This window comes from Sorex fumeus, unplaced genomic scaffold (genome assembly GCF_029834395.1).
Source record: "Sorex fumeus unplaced genomic scaffold, SorFum_2.1 ptg000075l, whole genome shotgun sequence".
NCBI classification, from domain to species: Eukaryota; Metazoa; Chordata; class Mammalia; order Eulipotyphla; family Soricidae; genus Sorex; species Sorex fumeus.
This window is the reverse complement of record NW_026606132.1, coordinates 11440625-11462995: the sequence shown is the minus strand read 5'-3', so window position 1 is coordinate 11462995 and position 22371 is coordinate 11440625. Positions and strand designations below refer to the sequence as shown.

General features: G+C 45.2%; 1 protein-coding gene across 1 annotated transcript in view; it reads left to right on the top strand.

Annotated features, from left to right (window-relative positions):
- Positions 1 to 6164: 6164 nt before the first annotated feature.
- The window catches only part of FGF13 (fibroblast growth factor 13), a 612089-nt gene continuing 595882 nt past the window's right edge, over positions 6165 to 22371 (top strand). Inside the window, exons 1-2 of the mRNA XM_056130211.1 lie at positions 6165 to 6201; positions 7015 to 7225. Coding sequence (XP_055986186.1) covers positions 7177 to 7225 — 49 coding nt within the window. The 5' untranslated portion in view covers positions 6165 to 6201; positions 7015 to 7176. The remainder of the gene's footprint in view (positions 6202 to 7014; positions 7226 to 22371) is intronic.

The following is a 22371-nucleotide window of genomic DNA, read 5'->3' as shown; positions in this document are numbered from 1 at the left end:
TATTTATTTATTGATTTTTAAATTTTTATTAGTGAAACACCATTAGGTACAGTTGTAGACTTACAAATTTTTGTGCTTGGGTTTCAATTATACAATGATCGAGTACCCATCCCTCCACCAGTGCCCATTTTCCACCACCACGGCTCCCAGTATCCCTCCCACCCCCCCATCCCCCCTATCTCACCCTGCCTCTGTGGCTGGACATTCCCTTTTGTTCTTTCTCTCCTTTTGGGCGCTGTTGTTTGCAAAAGAGGCATTAAGTGGCAATCATGTTTTGTCTACAGTCTTCTTTCAGCATGCATTTCCCATCCTGGGAGGATCCTCCCAACACACTTTATTTGGTGCTCCCTTCTATATCTGAGCTCCCTTTTCCCCTAACATGTGTGGCTGACCTCCCAACCATGGAGCAAACCTCCTGGTACTAATTTTGGTCCCACTTGAGTGTTAGTCTCCTATTGTGTAACTTTATGTTCCACAGATGAATGCAATCTTTCTATGTCTGTCCCTCACTTTCTGACTCATTTTGCTTAGCATGATACTTTCCATGTAGTACCACTTGTATGTAAATTTCATGACTTCATCTTTTCTAAAAGCTACATAGTACTCCATTGTGTAGATGTACCAAAGTTTCTTTAACTAGTCATCTGTTCTTGGGCACTCAGGCTTTTTTCAGATTCTGACTATTATACTGTTTCCTCTTTCACTGGAGGAGATAGACAAGAAGTTTCAAGATCTTCATTTCTGAGAGACATCCATATACTGCATTACAACAGTCCCAATGTTCAATGTCAAGGAAAATTGAAAATTACATATATGTTTGTGTCAATTGGAAAGATACTAACATTAAGCTGCTGTTGGACAACTCATTGTCAACACCTCTGGGTCCTTCACATTCTCTTACTCTAAAAACCCATTCGGAGCTGGATATGTAGCTCAGTGGTAGACGCATGCTTTGTATATATGAGATTCAGGTTCTATACCCAGCACCAATACAAAAAAAACAAAAAACATATTTGTTGAAGACAAAATAAACAAAGATAGCATGGCCTAAAAATGCTTCTAGAATTCTCATTTTGGTTTTAGTTGTTTTGAGCAAAAATTACCCTCAAACCAAGTAACTTAAAGCAGCCACTTGGCTCACATTTCTGTGTGTCAGAGACTTGGACAGGGAAGAGCCAGATGACTTCTCTGTTCACTGACATCTTGAACCTGGCAGCTCGAAGAGCTGGGGGCTGGATGACACGAATTGACTGAGCTCATTGTCTGGAGTTTTGCATCCTGCCCTAGGTTTTGATCCCAATGCTTCTCTTGGTCTCTCCCTATGGCAACTTGGGCTTCCTCATACCACAGGTTTCAGAGTATCTCTCCTTTAAATGGTGATTATCAGCCCTGGAGAGGAAAGTACAGCTACCTTGAGACCTGGAATTGGCACTGCATCACCTTGACCACTTTCTTTTGTTAAATTAAGTCACCAGTCTAGCCTGGATTCAAGGGAACAGTTTCCTAAAGTGGGCGGTATAGAAGTGAAGCACCGGTTGCTTCCAGGTGGGTTGGTAGTCTGGGATAAAATTGGTGGTACAACTTTAAGAAAGTTTCTGTTTCCTTAAAGAAGGTAGATTATTGACTATAGAGACACTGAATGTCTCCTCCAAAAAACACACTGGTAGACCAAATGGGATTGGGATTCTCTAGTAGAGGGTTGAGTGGAATATTCATATAGAGCCAATAAAACTTCTTGGTCTATTTAAGTTCCTATTTCTGATTAGATTCTTGCCTAAAACATAGCAGATAAATACATACATTCAGTTGCATTATAATTTTATGGGTCATGAATAGTTCACTGAAGGACCTTTTTGCATATTGCAGTCATATGTCAACTGGGATAGCAGTCCTTTGGTACTTTAGCTGGGCTGGACATCTAAGATGGGTCTCGTGCTTGGCAGGCATTCAGTGCTGGCTGGTGTCTGGGAATTCAGTGAACACTCTGTCAACCAGAAAGTCTAAACGGGAGCTCTCAGTATGGTGACATCAGAGTGGGCTCACGTCATGCATGGCAACTGGCTTTCTCCAAAGCAGTTGTCCCAAGAGTGTCAGACAAAAATGATGTGGACTTTTCTAACCTAGCCTAAAAGTAATAGAACATCACTTTCACCATCTTCTATTGAGGCAAACACTTAAAAAACCACTCAGGATCAAAGGGCAAGGTCATGGTGGGCAAATCTCAACCAAGTTGTTTAGATCTGCCACAACCACCGTCTTTGATGATTCTCTTACCAATCTCCTAATTCAGAGTCACATGAGGTTCTGGAAGAAAGTAATCTTCAAACATGATCTAGATCAGAGATTCCCAAATGTACTTGGCCTATCATTGTTTTTGCAGAAAAATTATTCAGTCCCCTACCTCTGGAAATCTATCTTCATAGACAAAGTAACAGCAAGCACTTCCTCAACTGCACTGAAGCCTATAACTACTCCCCTGGATCATTCCAGTGTCATCTTCAGGTGTGGTGTCACCCACACTTGGAAACAATCATGTAGATAAGTACTGTAGAGTTTGAATCAGAAATGAATGCTTTTTCAGAGTTCTAGCATTTGTATCTCAAAGTTCAAATTACTGATATGGGATTTAAAATTAAAGTGACTTTCAATTCCTTGGTCTTTATCTTCAGTAGTCCAGTAGGAAGTACAGCTTTTGCCAGACTGCCTTCTTTGGAGCCAGATTTCTTCTGTTAAGTGTTTTCACAAAAGGAAAACACATTTGGTCCAGTGAGAAGCAGTCTTGTCATTAAAACATCTAATTTGGTGGTGCCTGATGACAATGGTTCTACTCTCAGCCAGTTCAAACCTGCCAGAAAAAAGCCCTAAATGTATCTGTCCTCCCTGCCTCCACTCACCCCAGCCTTATCCTCCAGCACAGACAATGGAACCACATGGCATCTTGCCCAGAAACATTGCTCAGAGCTGCTGGAAGATGAGTGAACCTGGAATCCAGAGGATGGTGTCTTGAGGCATTTGGGAACTGGCAGGAAACAGACACCAGGGAGATGATGGGCCAAGAGGTGGTGACTCCAGGGACATTTTCATCTTTACTACCAAACACTCAACCCTCTAACCCTCTGGCCCTTACTCAAGAAAACAACCCACCTCTCCCTAAAAGCATGGCTGTGTGATATTTTGCTTGAAAATAATTCCTTTTATTTCAGGACTGAGGTACTTAAAGACACAGTGTGACCCCTGTGTCCCATGTTTTATCAGATATGCACAGTTTGCTCTCTGAAGAGGGGCAGAGGCTTGGAAAAGAGGAGAGGACAGTGGTAATTACATAGTGCAAACTTCTGGGCTGAAAAAAAAGAACACTTTCACCCAAGTAGGACAAGGTTGATGGATTCTAATGAGGAAGGAGAATGGCTAGCAATACTATTCTGCTCGTATTAAAAGTCACACAGAGGGGCTGAAAATTGGAAATGTCCTATGTCTTTTATTAAAGACTTTCTGTGATCTCCATAGCAGATTGTGTTTAGGAACCTTGTTTAGATGTCATTGTTTTTCTTGGCACTTAAAGATCCATGATTCCTGGTCTTGGAAGTAAATGTGATCTCATTGATTTTCCCCCATATGAGCACAAATTTTCCATATATGTTCTCGGAGGCAATGTGCATTTTCTTTATCATTTGATCACTTCTGTGACAGGGTGGTTTATGGTGCGGGAACATGGTATTTTTTGCCTTTTGTATTCATGGACAGACTCCACTAATATTACCAAGGAGACATCCTCTCAAGGGAAAGAGCGATATGTCACTTTCATCTTGGAGTTACTGTTGTTGGAGAGGTCATTGATGAAGGGACTTAGGGGTGGTGGTAGCTGTGGTTATCTGTGTGGAGAAATTGGGCAGAGCATCTTATTTTGGCAGAAATATGGAGACACTTAGAATAGACCTAGTTACTATGCTTAATATTATTGAAGGCAAAGATGCATTTCCCAAATAGTCATGCTGCTTATTGGGAGTATACAGACGAAGCAAAACAATTGTTATGTACTCAAGAATTGGTGTGTGGTGTGTCTGTGTGTTAGAATGTACTAAGCACTGCAGCACTGTCCTCCCATTGTTCATTGATTTGCTCAAGCAGGCTCCAGTAACATCTCCATTGTGAGACTTGTTGTTACTGTTTTTGGCATCTCGAATATGCCACAGGGAGCTAAGATCATTTGAAAAATCTTAGCATAAGTTTGACAGTTAGGTTCAGTGAAAATATACCTCCTTTTAGAAGACAAATAGATGACAGACCATGTAATGGACACAGGACCACCTAATCTCGGATTCTGTCCTGACTAGTTTTTCTTTTTAAATCTGAGGTTCACCACTTACTAGCTGGGTGACCCCCTGGTGAACTTCTTAACCTTTCTGAGCTACATTTTCTCATTTGTAAACTGTAAAATAAAGACAACACCAAATACTTGCTAAGATGATGCGAAGATCAAATAAGATAATGAACGATCAGATAATGGTAAGCATTTAACTCACTGGTTGGCAGAGGACAGACACTGGATCAAAGAAGCAAGTTGGTGGAAACAAACTATGTGAAGGGCTCGAACTTTCTTCTCTGCCCTTCTAAATTTATCCAAATCTCTACCAATCTCCTACCCTCTTCGAATTCTGATCCCTGAAATGGAGAGAAACACACTTTCCCAACACAGTGATATTAATGGTCAAATCTTGGATTGGATAATCACAGTGTAATGAACCTCCAGATTACTAAATATTATTTACAAGAAAAACAGGCCTCCAGTTCCTTCCAGACCAAGGACAGAGGCTGAAAATTGAGTTTCGAGGGTGCCAACCTTTGGGCTAGGGCTGGCAGCAGGGTTGGCCCACTCTCTGGGTCTTGAAAGCAACAGCAGGCTCTAGCAATTGAGTTACCGCCTGGGATTCAGTGGACTAATCCATCTATATAATTTCTTCCCCTGGTTTAATGTCATTAACGAAACCAAATTAAGGAGTGGGTGAGGTCGGGTGTGATGAGGGGGAACAGCTTTTCTGTGCTGGAGAGTCAATGCCGAGTCACCACTGCCAGGCTGGAGACTTTGGTCTGATTCATGGATGGCTCCAAGAACTTGCTGCCACCCCCAGTCCCCCCAGTAGAAGAAACCTGCAAGGTCCTGGCCAGTGCCCCCCCCCAAAAAAGGTCATTGCGGAAAGGATAACGCAAAGCGCTCCGGCAATGATTCCTGACTCCCACCCCTCCCCCCACCCCTAGTCTCTAGGTTCTTTCTCCTTCCTGCTTCAGCTGTCAGGCTCCCTCAGGTACCATTTCTGAGTTCTGTCACTTCCTTTATTACTCAGGTAGAGAGCCCGTTTAGCACGGCTCCAGCAATTCCTTCGGATCCCATCTCACTCCTTTACTCCATTTGTCTGGGGTTGGCCATCGTGGGTAGTGTACATTCTTCGCGCCCAGTTTGCCAACCAGAGCTACAAGCCCCAGGAGGAGGGGCCTGCGCGTGGGGGTGGGAGGCGGCGGTGGGAGGTGGCAGTCGCCTCGCGTCGGTCAGTCTTTCACTCTGCCCCAGAGGCACCCAGCTCCCCGCGCAGAGCCCAGCTGCCTCAACTTGGGTGGCTGGCCCGAGACGCGGACTGACCGAGTCCCAGACCGAGATTTCCCGGTTCGGTGCAGGTATTTGCCCCCAGCGGGGTCCGCAGAGGGTCGAGTCGCGACCGCTGTGGGCCCGGGCAGCGCTGCGGAGAAGGAAGGTGGTGTGTGTGTGTGTGTGTGTGTGTGTGTGTGTGTGTGTGTGTGTGTGTATGGGGAGGGGAAGGCTGGGGGGGTGGGGTTCGTGGAAGGGTAACCAGGACTGAAGGAGTTGGGGTGAGGCGCTCTACACTGGGATATCGGCGGGGGCTGGGGGTGAGGGACTGTCCCAGGGTGTTCCGACGACGCCCGCGGGCCCGCTCGGCCACTGGAGGGGCCAGGAGACGCCGGGCCGCCACTCCACTCGGCTCGCCCGAGTTGTGCCAACCCGCCACTGACGTGGCGCGCCCCTGCCTAGCTGTGCTTTCACTACAGTCGGCAGGCGGCTTTGTGGGCCCCGCCCTCGCTACCCCCCCACCTCGCGTGCCCGCACCTCGCGTGTAGATTAAAGCGCCTCGGCTGGTGCTTCGAACCTCGAGGGCACCAGAGTTCTCTGGAAGGAGAGCGCGAACCCAGGTAGCCGGTGAGCTCCAAGGGGGTGTGGGTGTAGGGAGAGCGAGCTAGCGTTGGAGCAGGTAAAGGCTAAACGGTTCCCGCTTTTTTGGGGGGGGAGTGTGAGGGGGGTGGTGGATGGGACACGAGCTAATGGTGTGCGTGTGGAGGGGGGAGGGGCGCTGCTTTGGGGGGCGGGGGGCAAAGAATCGGATCCCGCACGTGGATGAAACTGAAAGAAAGAGGTGACCCTCCCCTCCCGATTGTCCGCGGGCTCGGCGCTGTGCGGCTCTGCGGTGTGACGGGCTTGCACACCGCCGCTCATCACAGGTTCAAACATCTCCCCTTGGGTGGGGAGGGCGGGGGGGGAGGCTCGTTATTTCCAAGTGAATATTCCGGGCTTTTGTTTAGATCTCAACAGAAAGGATTCTTCCCGTGGGGGAGGTTTGGGGGTGGGGGGTTATATGCCGCGGACCGTCTTGGCGGCCCCGGAGGGAGCCGGGTGGGGACCAGGAGACCCCGGCAAGTGCCCGCGAGGCCGGCGGCTCAGCCCAGGCGTCCCGCCCGCACTTCTCGGCGGCCCCGGTGCGGGGGGGATGCGCTTCCCGGCCGGCGGGCGGGTGGGCAGCCGCGGCGGGTGCGTCGGGGGGCGGCGTGCTGAGGGGTGGGGGGCGGCCGCCGCGCGGCTTTGTCTGTTCACTTCTGGAGCGAGGAGAGCTTTTGCTCCCGCGGCGGGCCGCTCGGGCTGGCGGTGGCGGTGGCGGTGGCGGCGGCGCGGCGGCGGCGGCAGCGGCGGCTCCTCCTTCACCCCCTCTTTTCCTCCCCACTCTCCCGTAGGCAGCGGCGGCGGCAGCGGCGGGGAAACGCGGATTCCGCCCCGAGCCTCAGCGTGGGGAGCTCGCGCTCGCCCCCGGCCGCCCGACTCACTCGCCCCAAGTCCCGGCAGCTCCCAGAGCACTTGCGTCTTCCGCGCGACCCCGGTCCAGCAAGCTGGGATCTATGAGCGGAAAGGTGACCAAGCCCAAAGAGGAGAAAGATGCTTCTAAGGGTAAGCCCGCCCGCCTCCCCGCTCCGGCTGGCCCCGGTCCCTCGCGTGCGCGCCGCCCTCCGGCGGCTCCCGAGCACTGTCCAGGAGCCGGGCTCCGCATCTTGACCTCCGCGACCCCGGGCGCGAAGATGGGGAGTGGGGGGGAGGGGTCCCGGGCCGGCCCGGCAGCACTTTTTTCTCTGGCCTGGGGGGAAGATGATGCTCCTGCACGCGCGCTGCACCTCTGCACGCGCCGTAGCGACGCTGCGGGCCGCCTGAGCCTGCTGCAACCCCAAAGCGCGGGGTACCGCGCTGCCGCTGCCCCGCCGGCTGCCAGTTGGTGCGAGTGCATGTGTGTGTATGTGTGTGTGTGTGTGTGTGTGCGCGCGCGCGCGTGTGCGCGGGTGTGTATGTGTGTGTTGCGCGGGTGACATACTCAGGAAGCTGCCCCACTCGAAGAGCCCCCGGATCGCTCCCACTTTCAACCCCCTCTCCCCGCCCCCAATGCAAACAAAGAGCCTGGCCGAGGAAGCCAACCCCTCCCCCCGCGCTCCTTCCACTCTCCCCCCCCCCCCCCGCACTGTCCAACTCTGCGCCTCCCGACCCGCACACCCCCCTCGAAGGCAGCTTGCGATCTTACACTGGCCGCGTGCAAAAGTGAGCCGTCCCCGCGCCCCGGCGCCGCCCGCGTTGCGTCTGGGCTGCGCAGCCTGACCAAGCCCCTGGAGAACAAAGGCTGTTGTCCCCTTTGCCACTAGTGCCCAGTGGAAGCAGAGCTTCGCGCGTAAGGGGGCAAGCCCCCTCCTTCTCCTCTACTGGGGTTCAGTCCCCTGGCCCGGGGCGCAAAGCCTCGCGTCCCCCTGAGTGCTCATTTCGCTCTGGGGCCTCCCATAGGCGGGTTGGGGTGGCACAGTGGAGCAGGGCCCCGGCAGATGAGAACTCAGAAGGAAGGGGCATCACACCCCCTCCCGCCATGTCCCCTTCCATCCCCTAGGAGCCCCTCCAAACCCGCCCCCCAACGACTGCCTTTCTGAGGCTCTGCTTTAGCTCAGGAATGTCTACCATAGGTGGCAGCCTTGGAGACCCACGGTTTTGGGGGGGGGGGGCAGAGACACAGCAAAGGGGTGTGGTAGAGCCCTGGGGAATAGAGGTGCCTGGAGTGAGGTGTCAGCGGGGCCACGGAACAGCAGTAGACACTGAAATGGGCCGGTCCGGCCTTGAGGACCCCTGTTCACCATTGACCACAGCAAGATCCTGGTTCAATTCATGCTGCAGAAGTGAAGATGCAGTTGGGGAAGCCCAGGATTAGTTTACCGGCCCCCAGTACTTCTTTGAGCTTTTGGGGCCCTTCCCCTCCTACACTTTCCCCTATTCCCTTTTCTTGTCTCCTCCTTCTCGCCTCTCCCCACTTCTCGGAGCCTTCTTTCCCTGGAGATTCTAGGGCAGCGCCAGCCCTCCCCCGCGGAAAGTTGTCAAAGTCTTCATTCAGCTTTTCCTTCCCAAATGGAGCGGGTTCTCCTCCACAGACTTGAGGAGAAGTTTGTGTGTCCAGGGGAGTAGGGGTGGGGAAGGAGAGGGGAGTGGTTAGATCTTTAGTACTAAGAGTCAGGGTTGTCCTTGGCCTGGCCAGAACTAGAGTTCAACCCTTTTGCATCCAGTCCTATCATTTGAGATCTGAAGATTAACCAAACCCTCACTTAGAAAGTTTAACTCTAGCTCCACCTTGTCAGGGCTTTCCTAATTGTCGTGTGTTATAAACAGGCTTTTCTAGCAGAGCACAGGACTTGGGGGGGTTCCTTTAAAGGTTTTCATTTCCATCACAGCAAAGTAAAGACTTTTGAAGATGCTCATACCAGATTGATGGAGGCAAGCAGTTCTTTTCAGAATTGGGGGATATGACAGATTGGTTTTTATAACTTTGATTTCCAATTTCCATTAGGTGTTTACCTACGGTTTCTTTGTGTAAGGCTCCCTTTGGGAGGAACCTAAGCCCAAATTAATTCCCAGGAAATGGGTTTTGCTGTTTTAGGAATTTAATTCGCAACTGTCCAGAAGGGATTAACAAGTCTGGGAACATTAGGACAGGTTTCTGTAACTCAATAATGAAAACTGTTACTAGGCATATGTCAAAATATTTTCTTATGTTGATTCATTTACCACTTTAGGAACTGAACACCTCCCTGTAGGAATTGTGTAATTAGCATTTGAAATTATGGTTGTAATTAGAATAAATTAAAGTAATTTTATAAGGTAACTTTTAAGAAGGGAGCTTACTTTCTTTTGATGGGAATCTTATAGCTGCCTGGAGAAGGAATCCAATTTCTGCCTTTCTGTTAACGGTTAAAGTCACAACATTTTCAAAATAGTGAATAGTCATTAATTTGTTCTCCTTTCACATATGTTGATAGACTAAAATTTTAAAATTAGTTAGTTTGGGGGCACACTTGGTAATGCTTAGGTTACTCCTGTCTCTGCACTCAGGAATTAGTCCTGGCATACTCAGGGGACAATATGGGGTGCCCGGGACGGAACACGGATTGGCCATATGCAAAACAAGAACCCTACCGACTCTACTATCTTTCCAGCCACTAAAGACTATGTTTTATGGTACAGACCAAAATCACTAAGTGCAGGTCTACTTATAGTTTTACTTAATAAACTTTACTGATCATATTTATGAAAGGATTTGGTTATTTACAAACTCTGTATGCATTTATGTCATTCTTGTATATTTTGAAGCTGAAGGGGTCAGGAGCATATTTAGTATTTACTTTGAATATACACACATTTAATTGTGAACACTGAAGTGATGAGTGATCGAATTAAGCCAAATAATTTGTAACAGTATGAATGAATTTCATAATCTTTTTCAGAGTCTACAGTTCATTTTTACTCAGCCTCCCACCCCATATTTGGGAAACATGCCCACATCCTATCACAGCAACGTAGAACAGTATTACAAAGTGTGGTGTTTCTAGAATTTTTAAGCACAGGAAGTAGGGTAATCAGTTATTTTGTGCTGCTGAATGAGATACAGCTTTAAGAGTATAAAAATTATTGAGTTACATTTTGAGTGACATTTCCAACCCATTGAGGTGGAGACAGACAACGATCATTTCAATAACCTTTTCACCACTGTAGCTAAGCACCATAAACAAGGGGAGGAAGGGGAATCTTGATTGATTTTGAAATGATTTCAATGACATCTTGGATAGCAAATTATCTTTGATGTATTTATTTAGGCTTTGCATAGAACATTAAATTGAGAGACAATTATATAGTTTGGGGCATTCAGCCCCAGAACAGGAGGACCTCTTTCCATTTCAGGGAGGTTTAACATTTGTTTGTTCAAGCAGATATTTGCTTCACTATGACTCACTTTTTTTTTTACCTTGTCACATATGATCTTCTTAGCAGTTCTCTAGTTGGTCGAGGACTCAGTGGAAACTGTGTCTGATTTCCTGCAACTGTGTTCCTGTGGTGTTCGAAAAATGTGTAGCCTTAAGCAGGGAGAATGAAATATTTCGGGCTTGTGTGAAAGTGGCAGCTAGTTCTCTATTGTGAAGCTGTCATTTGGTTTGTAGCTATGTATTTGGAGTTGGGTATTCTTTCCAGCACATGTAGACAAGTTTGAAGGCTCAGACGGGCATGTGATCTCTCAGCAAGATGGTTCTGGGGTTAGGCTGGACTTCTACTGGTTGCCGGGTGATAGAGGACAGTTCCATGCAGAGTCCAAGAAACCAGCCACCAGCACAGCTGTTGCTGTAACAGATTTCTGGACAGCATGTTCAATTGTGGGCACAGCTCATTTTCTGCTCACTTTCTGCCCTTTTCAGTAGCCCCTCTGATATTCCTAAGAAAGATAGGACATTGTGGTTAGGCGGACAGCATGAGTCTTAAACCCAGAATGCCATTGAAAGAGATCATCTTGGTCTTCATGGATTCCTGACCAGTTTCTGTCAAGTGTCTTCTTCAAGCTTGGGCCAAATGAAACAGGTGTTTAGAAATATTTAACCCACAAGAAACAGGACGTTGGTGACCTCTTATTAAAAACCATCATAATATTCCTCTTACTCATGTAGGGACTTGTCTTTTAGTATTATGAATAAATCATTACAGACGAGTGGTTTTAATGGCATGCCATTGGCAGTCTGAGTCCTCTGTGTATTTGCTCCCGTTCTTTGTCAAAACCTTGGTGAGGAGGTATGATCAGGGAGATCTGTCATTAGAAATATTAGTCTGTTCTTGAGAATTGATGCCCACAAAGCCTCTTTGTTCTTATGTCTAGTGCTGTTATGCAGCTTCTTTATTGACAGAAGCTAAATGGGCTTGCAAGAGTTGGGGCATGGGTTGTTGGGGTGCTGCATACTTTTCCTTACTTAGTATGGCTTCTTTTGAGTGTGTTTCCAGTAATAGGCCAATTCTTTGAAAGGAGGAGTGACTGGTCAGTGGATGTTGAGTTGGGAAAAATATAAAGTAAGCTGTGGGGTGAGATCATGACCAAGGTAGACAAGTGTATGGTAGCCTGAAAAACAGCAGAGGGAGGGGAGAGAGTTGGAGTCAGGATTTGGGCAGGCAAAGCTGATTTGTGAAGCAAAGAGTAGGGGCAGGAAACTGTTAATGTTCCATCCAGGTCTCTTTGCAGCTGTGCTGTTTTTTGTTCAAATCAACTCCTCATTCTGGGAATTACAATCAACCCAGAACAACCGGAATGTGTTGCAGCTCTTGAAATATACCAAATAAAAAGGCTGGCTTTACGGTGTCTGCCTTATTATGCCTTATATTTTGGGACTTAAGAAATTTGAAAGGGGTAGGAAATAATTGCCAAGGTCAAAGAATTCAAGCAGAAAAGATGTCCCCTGCCTCTGCTCCACGTGAATTAAAGTGTGGTGGGTGGTGGGATGTCTACATGTCTATTACCTTGCCAAGCTTAAAGTGATATTTAAAATGTGAAGATAGGCTACCTAATATGGTTTTAACTATTATTTGAGAAGATAGATTTCTGCATTAATCATTTTCTGCACCTATTTATGTGTATTTTCTTATTCCTCATTGGACAGTCAGCCCCAGAATTTCTCCATACAGACTGAGGAATGGAGTTCAGTCTTGCTGTCCTGTGTAAACTGGTTCATCTTTTTTCTCCTCACCAAGCCAGATGTCATAGCTTATCTATTTGTGGTTCTACAATCTAATTCAAATCTGAATGCAGAATTCAGAAAAATTATGCTATTTTACCACTTTGCTTAATATCAAGAACTTGATGAAACATTTCAGAAGAGTGCAGATTTCTGGGTAAATGCATTGATTGTGTAAAGCAGGTGGAATAGGTCCTTTCATTTGGAGTCACCATCTTTTAGTAAATCACTGAAGTGACCCACATAAAGGGAAAGAGGGTACCCACATAATACTCTTTTAGCAAATATGGACTTGTGCCTTTGGCCAGATGCGTGTTGGTCTACAAGAAAGGTGGTATTATTAGATATCCGGGGAATGGGAAGTGTTAAAAAAGAATGCCCACAAATGTTTCCATGGCAAAAACTGGAGAGTCTAGAGTGTTACCCATCATGTGGTTGGAATTGTTGTAAACAAAAGGGAAGATTGATGCCAAGAGCATGAATGTCTATTTTTTGTTTGTATTTTGGCTGCGTCCAGCAGTGCTCAGGGCTTACTCTTGGCTCTACACTCAGGGTTCACTCCTGGTCTGGCTCAGAGAATGAAATGGGGTGCCAGGGATTGAACTCAGGTGAGAGGCCTGCAAGGCAAGTACTCTCTCCATTGCAGTATCACTCCAGCCCCAAGAGAATTGATTGTCTATACTGAGCATATGAAGTACTCTTAAGAGCAGAGATTGCTTCCTGATACTGGTGAAGTAAAATGATCGTAGAAAAGAAAGCCAGAGAGCAAGGTACTTTAGGTTCAATTGTCGAGCCTGACTGCTCCACCCAGAGAGGCACACAGGGTGAGAACCAAGAGAAAAAGGGGCCTGAACTTCTGGAAGCCATTTCCTATGAATGCCTGGCATGATGAGTATGAAAAAGAAAAAAAAAGACGCCTGGACTAAAAAATTTTAGTGAATAAACAAAGTGTAATGGTGTGCAGTAATCGTGATTACCATCAGTCCACCTAACGGGTCTAATTTTCCCCTGAATAGGATGACCATTATTCTCAAAAACAGTGTTTTTTCCAGGGTATTAAGCCTGCAAATATGGGGTTTCCATCAGAAGAGTTTTATATTAGATCATTTCTCGATTCTTGAGGCTAGATAGAAATTTGACAGACTACTTTATTAAAGACATGAGCTCATAATATACAGTAAGTGTAAATTACAATGGTTGTGTTGAGATTACTATGAAACAGTTCTCTTGCCCTACTCTTGCCTCTGCCCTTTCAAATTACTTTTAGCATTGATTTTCAAGTAGAAATAGTATTAGTGTCGCTGGCTAGTAATGTTTCCCTAAAGCAATGGGCAGAGGATAGAATATGTCCTTGCTGATTCTTTTCAATTATCTGGAGCTCCCTTGGCTTTGGTAAGGTTTGGTTTGACATTTTAGTGCAGGGGTGAGGAATATCTGACCCATGTGCTGTATAAGGCCCTGGAAAAGACGGCCTGGTTCATGAAGGGATAGGTGTATATGCACTTTGTCCGCTGCCCACAGCCTATCTGCCCGCAAAAGATGTTATAAATACCCAAATGGCCTTTGGCAGAAACAAAGTCCCCTCACTCTGTTCAAGGGGGTGTGGTATGGCTGAGCTTTGCTGTGCTGGGAGCTAGGTTGACTTGTCTGTTAATATTAGACTTCTAAATAGGGCCTCTAAGATGACTAGGAGATTTGTGTGATAATAAGGAGTTCTCATTTTCCACGAGAAGTACCAGTCTTTTATTTAAAATTGAATCGCTGTGTGATACACAGTTATAAAGTTGTTCATGATTAGGTTTCAGTCATGCAGTGTTCCAACACCCATCCCTTCACCACTTCACCAGTGGACATTTCCCACCACCAATGTCCTGTTTCCCTTCTGATACCCTACCACTCAGCCTGCTTCTATGGCAGGCACTTTTCTTCTCTCTCTCTTTCTCTCTTTCTCTTTCTGTCTCTCTCTTTCTTTATCTCCCCTTCTTGGCATTGTATTTGCAATACAAATACTGCACTAAAACCATTCAATGACAATTCACATTTTCTCAGCCCACAGAATTTAAGTAATTTTATGGAAAGAATTTTCTGAAAACAATTCCTTCATCCATACATTTTCTTTTTGAATACATTTTCTTATAATTTTTGACATGTCTATTTTGTCGGTAAATGAGCATCACCATTAATTAATTAAAACAATACACCAATTAAAAATATTGGCCTTCTACAGAAACCTCATATTTGGTGGGTGCAATCACTGGGTAGTCCACAGGATTTGTGAAGTGTACATTCTTATTTTGAGAGTGAGTATAGGCTGAAAAGAAAGAGAAAAAAAGTGGTGAAAAAAACTGGGGTATGCTAAATTAGAAATAGTTATTTTTTTAAAAAAATAGTAAAAGTTCAATTTCTTTTTGTTTAATGATTACTTAACTCTATACATGGTAACATGTACAAATCTTAATGTGTGTGTGCCTTGATAAATTTTGAAAAATGATTTTACACATATAATCAACATCAAAGTAGAAATAATATTTCTTTGTTTTGAGGGGACACATCCTGCTGTGGTCAGGGCTTACTCCTGGCTCTGTGCTCAGGGATCACTCCTGGCAGTGTTCAGGGGACCATATGAAATGCTGGGGATCAAAACCGGGATGACTTTTGACAAACACCTTACCCCTAAAATATTTGGACTATATAGATAATATAGTGGGTAATGTGTCTGCTTTGCATGTGTCTAACTCTGTAAAGTGTGGCTCAAACACCCCCCAAAATACATATTTTGATCATGCATCCAAAAGTTATAAATGTTATTTTTTGTTATTCCGTACTGAAAGGCGGCTACTACTTTGATTTTCAACATCATCTATTAATTGTTCCTGCTATTGAATTAACATAAATGGCATTTACCTGTGTATCTGACAGCTTGCCACTTCACAACATTTCTCCTTTCTGGGTTGACACTCTTTGTCTTATCCTCCCATTCTAGGAAAATTCCCCACCCTCCTCAATATCAGAACACTCAACAGGATCTTATATTTGGCATGCATGAAAGAAGTCTTTATTTAATGGGCTAGGTAAATTAGGGACTCGTTTAAGTAGTGCTATGTTTTATTCATCATTTAATAGCAGTAACAGAAAGATCAGTCATTATTATTATAGTTTCCAAAGTATTAAGCCCTATTTACTAAACTTTCATTATTTTGCATATATCTCACTTAATTCTTATGGCCACCCAATACTATAATTTGTTTTTATGGACTTTACAGATGAGAGAAGTGAAGTTTAGAGAGATTAGATGATGTGCATGACTTCACATAGCTAGTGGATTGCAAATCTCCAGTGCCATGCTTGGCACTGCAGGGTAGTATTCTGTAAATGACTGTAGAAAGCATGTACCATACAAGGTTCAAAACTCACTGGTCCGATGTTGTGTCATTTCTGTTTTGTTGTCTTACACAGCACAAAGTTGGGCATTGGAGAAAGGCTGTCAGTGTCCGTGTGGCTTACTCTGAGAGTTTCCTGAGGATATTTACATTTTAACTAAGCATTACCAGAGGCAGAGTTTAACCCATAGGAATTGGTGTCAGTAATTGACTTTCTGACACCTAGAGAGTTTGGGGAAGTAATATTGGTTAGGGTTCTAAAAATAGTAGTTTCTCTCAGCATCGACTCTATGCCATAGAATTCATATGAACTGTGTAGTGAAATCTTTAGAACAATCCAGGGAGAATAGGTATTATCCAGAATACTGTTATTATTATTACCACTGAACTGATGGAAAAACTGAGTCCTGGGGATTGAGGCTCATCTGAGGTCATTCCACTAGTAAGATGAGGAAGGGAGACTTTGGGCCAGATTCCACCAACTTCCGGTCTCAGTTCTTAAGTAGTACTACTTGCCTAATCAACACAGTGGATTCTTTTCTAAGCCAGGCTTGCACAAAGTAAAAGTTTCTGCCTATTTGTCAAAGCGAACCAGCCTAGGAAGTGTGCCTCTACGACAGGGATGGGAAATATTTTTTCTTTCTGCTAAGGGTCATTTGGAGAATCATATAATTTTCTAGTGATATGGTATAGAACGGGCTGGAGCGATAGCACAGCAGGTAGGGTGTTTGCATTGCATGTGGCCAAACGGGTTTGATTCCTCCGTCCCTCTCGGAGAGCTCGGAAAGCTACTGAGAGTATCCCACCCGCACGGCAAAGCCTGGCAAGCTACCCGTGACATATTTGATATGCCAAAAACAGAAACAACAAGTCTCACAATTTGTTGTGAGACACTACTGGTGCCCACTAGAGCAAATCGATGAACAACAGGGAAGACAGTACTACAGTGCAATGGTACAGAACAGGCAAATGGGCCATGATCCACCTGATGAGAGGCATAGGTGTCTGTCCTGTCATGTATTAGGCCGAACTACATGAGATTCCCAGCCCCTGTCTGTTCCAACTACATGAGACTGTTCCAGGGCCATGGTCTGTCTTCAGCAGAACATATCTCTGAACATTTCTTTTGCTTGCTGATAGAGACATGCAGAGAATTTAGTCCTTCCTCTGGGGTGCACTAACCTTGTCTTTGGCTTAGGGCATTTGCCTTTTTACATTCCCATGGTCTCTCACTTGGCCATTCCCTTGAGCTGTGTCTCTGGGGCATTGGTGAGTGAATCTTTCAAGGTTTAGGTGTCTGTGGGTTTGAAAATAATAGTACAGTGCTTTTCTTCCAGAACTGTATCAGGGAGCTCTTTCACCTGTTTAGAGACTTCCTCTTAATTCATCACTGGATAAAACTCTAATTGTTTATCCCCCCTCACTCCATAGCATATGCTTTCAGTCTGTGTCTCGTCAGAATCATATGTCTCATTTCCCTTCTCGGTTTTTCTCAACCCTCCCTCCTTCTCTATTCCTTCCCTCCTCCTTCCCTTGTCAACAGATGTCAGTGGTTTGCATTAATCGAATGGGGTTCCTTAGGGTATGCTGGGCGCATTGACGGATTCCATTTCTGGATTTTCTCCCTTGATAGCTATATTAAACCAGCGAAAGAAATCCCCCAGTGTAGCTCCACAAAGAAGCTTTTCGCTAATTATATAACTCCTTTTAAATGGAAAAATAAAAAAGTGCGAGCTTTAATTTTTATACTATTTATGCTGCCTTCTGTTAGATAATATTTCCAAAAATATATCTTGTTAACAGAGACACGCCTTGAAGGAGCATATTAATTATAGTTCTCAAAGTTAGGAATCATGCCGTGGTTCTCTGAGCTGCAGAACCTATGTTTAACAGCCGTAATTAACAGTGCTGACTCGAATGTGGGGTTATAGGTAAGTTTGATAACAAACGTGCAACCCAGTTCTCAAAAATCCCTCCAAATTCTAGAGGTTGTCTCCCTCCTGCTCCTGCACTGGGGGCTTGTAAACAAACAGAACTCTTGAGATATTTATCTTGTACTCAAAGTAGAAGTAAACAACCCAAAGAAGGCAAGCAGAGAGAGCACTTCTTGGATAAGCCAATAGCCAATAGCCTTTTGAAGCATGACCTGGAGAGTGTTGAGCATTGACCTGCTTCTTTTGCCTTTAATTGCCTGTTCAGTGTGGCCGCGTCCCTGTGTGTCTTTGTGCCTGTGCGCACCTTTCCTTGGTGGTGGTGGTGGTGGTGGTGGTGGTGTGTGTGTGTGTGTGTGTGTGTGTGTGTGTGTGTGTGTGTGGTGGCCCGGTGGGGGAGGGGTGGAGGAGGGGAAACAGAAGTTGCTGGCTTAGCCTTGGATCTGCGCGCGCTTTAGCGAGCTGTGGGAGCAAGACGAACCCTTCTGGAAAGCAGGTGCTGCCAGCTGCTCTCATTCCGGGGAGCACTGCTTTCCCGCTCTAGCTGGGAACCTGACCGCGGCGCGCAATCAACTGGTTAACCCGCAGCCCCCAGTCGCCGGGCTTTGGCGGGCGGGTTTATTACCAACCCCAGTGCGCTCGGGAGCCTCGTGATGTGGCGGCTGCCTAAAAAAGCAACACGGAAAAGTTGTGTCACAGAAGGTGAAACTTGGCGAAGAGCTCCTCGGCGCCGGGCATGACAAAGCTCCTTCGCGGGCAGCGGTAGGCGGTCGGCAGCGGAGGGCACTGCCTGCTGGCCCCGCGGTTGGCTGTCTGTCGCCAGGATGCTCCTGAGCCAGCAGCGCGGGCTGCCGTCTCCTCGGCGGGGCAAGGAGCCTGGCGCTCTGGAGCCACTTGGCATCCCCTCGGGGTAGCAAACAGATGATGATGATGACTCCCCCAAACCACTGAGGTGTCCTCGCTCTCCTGGTAAAGCACCCACTGGCCGCTGATGCCTCTAGTCTGCCACCAGAGCAGAGATACCAATCAAAGTGTTGAATGAAATCGGGCCTTGGCCAACCCCAGAGCTTTCCTTGGTCTTCTGTCTTCTGGTCAATACTGACTCGGTTTTTGCTGTTCAAAAAATCCAGGCTTCAGTCTGGAGAAGAAAAAACAGTTCGGTTTGAATTCATTCGTGTGCTTTTCATACAGCGGACATTTCATGGCATTGATTTCTATTAGATTGCCAAATAATAACGCATGTTGACCGGGGGACCATTTGGAAAATCATATATTGAGAAGTAAATAGCACGCAAGGGTCCACTCCCAGGTAACCTTAGTAAGATTTGCCTTCCAGTCTCTTATCCCTGTTTGCAGCAATACACACACATCATGGGTGATTCTCTTTGAGTAGACTTGAGAGATCATGCTCTTTTCCCAAAAAACAACACATTACAATGCTTTTCTGTGTCATGAAATAAACTTCCATACTGTGAATTTTAGTGTTTGAGCTGGGTGTGAATTTGAGGGATAGCAGGGGAGAGATGGTGATTGTGTGCCCGTGGTGTAAAAGGATTTTCTGTTCCCTCTTGAGATCCTTTTCATCAGGCTTCACAAACATTATTAGTATTTTATAAATGTACATATATGAAACTACAGAACTGCATGTATAAGAAAGTCAATTAAAAATAAGTGTATGTAGAAAATTTGCATAGGTCTAAATAAATTCACAATATATTTGCAATAAATCCTGAAATAATGTGCACCAAAAGGATTCTCTAGGTGGCTGCGTTGTACAGTATTTATCATTTTTATTGGTATCTTTTATTTTCTCTATAGTGGACATATATAATGTTAATGATATAATAAAAGTACATAAAGTATTGCTCATGGATTATCTTTAAACTGACTTTTCTGCTTCAACTCCCAGTATTCTTTGATCTAGAATGTTCTACCTACTATTTCTGCAATTTTATGAGCCCTCATATCCAAGTTTAGCCCATATATTCTAGGAAAGTCTTTTTCATCCTTCCAGCAGGAACTGTGTACTGCCTGGACAAGGCTTGTAGGTTATCCATCTGGTAATATCCACAGGCACCATGGATAAATCTCATAATTCACTTTTTATCTGCTTATATTTTATCCCCCCTCCCTCACGCTGGATTTCATGATGCAGGTACTTAATACATGCATTATTTAATGACGGTGCCCAGCATTCTTCTTTGATTTCCTTAAATTCTCCTTTAATTTTGAAATTATAAACCACACTCAAACTCTTTGAATAATAGTAAGAATCTAATTGGATTTTATATTATGATTTAATTTTGGATTTTATTTATACTTTACAATAAGACATTTTCTAGGTGGAGGTAGATTCCTGGTTAGCACTGCACTGCACTGCACTGCACTGTCCTTCCATTGTTCATCAATTTGCTCAAGTGGACCCAGTAACGTCTTGATTGTGAGACTTGTTACTGTGTTTGGCATATTGAATACATCACGGGTAGCTTGCCAGGCTTTGCTGGCAGGCACGATACTCTCAGTAGCTTGCCGAGCTCTCTGAGAGGGGTGGAGGAATTGAACCTGGCTCAGCTGGGTTGGCCGCGTGCAGGGCAAATGCCCTACCCACTCTGCTATTGCTCCAGCCAAGGTTCCTGGTTATAAGTATGAATTTCAGAGACTCATGTTGCTATCTAAATTCTTCTATTTATTCACTATGTGATCTTGATTGCCAAATAACCACTCCCAATTAGAGATGGTTAGATTTTTTTCATTTGGTTTTGTGTTATACCAGTAGTACTCAAGCTTACTGCTGGTTCTGGGCTTGGGGGACCATTCGGAAGCTGGGGATAAGATCTGAGTTGGCTGTCTGCAAGACAAGCATTCTACCCACTATAAGCTCTCCACAACCCTGAGATAGTTAAGCTTATTACATTTGTTTTTCTAAGATATGGAATAAGATAATTTATGTAAAACAGTAAAGATATTGCAGCTATATAGCATTTAGTCAATGGTGATATTGAAAATATTATTAAAATACTGACCTTCATACCAATTAACTAGGTTAGAAAGTTCTTATTCAGAGTACTTGATGGTTAAAGAAACAAGAATATACAATCACACATCTGACTCTTATACTCCAATGTAATGGATTTTAATTATACTAATCCATGTATTAATTAATTCATCCATTAGTTCACTCAATACTTATTGAAATTTTAATGTGCTAGGTTCTGCTTTAAATGCGAGCATCAGTGAGCAGAACTAATAATCATCCCTGCCTTCATGGAGTTCATAGTTTGCAAGTTTACTTCAAGGAACCAGACTTGAGTGCACCAAGCACTCTGCTCTTTCTAATTTTGTGTCAGGCAATGAGTTCTATTTCCTGTTTTGACCAGGAATGCTTTGACCAGGCCACCCTTCCAAAGAGGCAATCTTGGAGTCAGACATAGATTTTTAATCTGGGTTTCAGGGACCCCTAGAGCTATTGTTGCTGAAACCACTGGACTATCAACATCAACTCCCACATATGCTTCCCCTACCAAGATAATTTGATTCAGCATATCTGGATACGAGGCTTAGAAGCCCACAAAGAATTTCCAATTTGGTAGCACTGCAGTGTCACTGTAGCACTGTCCTCCCATTGTTCATCGATTTGCTCGAGTGAGCACCAGTAACGTCTCCATTTTGAGACTTGTTGTTACTGTTTTTGGCATATCGAATACACCATGATGGGCTTACCAGGCAGGGAGTATCCCAGCCGTGCGGACGGGATACTCTCGGTAGCTTTCCGGGATAAAGGAATCAAACCCAGGCCGACCGCATGCAAGGCAAACGCCCTACCCACTGTGCTATTGCTCCAGCTCCAATTTGGTATTTTTATTAAAGTAACATGTATTATTGAAATATATAAGGCTCAGGTATACATCATTGGCATCAACATGTGTAGGAAGACTAAGTTAATCATTGACAGTCCCTTCTGTCTTTCACCATATATTTATACCCTTTGTTCTGATTTATCCACCCTCTACTCTCTTACCTGATGATAACCACTAACTCATACATTAAACATTATTTTTGCTTTATTTCATGATTATATTTTCTATAAGTCACATATGAATATCATATACAGTGTTTGTCTTGTCTTCCCCTATCTTATTTACTTCACTAAATGTGATACTCTCTAGATCCACCCATGCTGTTGCAAAAGGCAAGGAACCTTCTTTGTTTTTATGGAGTGGCGCCTTCCAAGTGGAATCCAAAGGGACCCTCCTCCTGATTCTCAGGCTACCAAACCCATGGTTCAAAGTGAGTGCCTGAAGTGGAGGCAGGATGAGAGATGCATGCTGAAAGTAGAATATTGACCAAACATGATTGCCACTCAATGCCTCTTTTGCAAACCACAGCACCCAAAAGGAGAGAGAGAACAAAAGGGAATGCCCTGCCACAGAGGCAGGGCGGGATGGGGGGAGATGGGGGTGGGAGGGATACTGGGACCCGTGGTGGTAGAGAATGGTCACTGGTGGAGGGATGGGTACTCGATCATTGTATAACTGAAACCCAAGCACAAAAATTTGTAAGTCTACAACTGTACCACATGGTGTTTCACTAATAAAAATAATAATAATAATAAAGGGCTGGAGCGATAGCACAGTGGTAGGGCGTTTGCCTTGCACGCAGCCAACATGGCCGACCCGAGTTCGATTCCTCCGCTCCTCTCGGAGAGCCCGGCAAGCTACTTA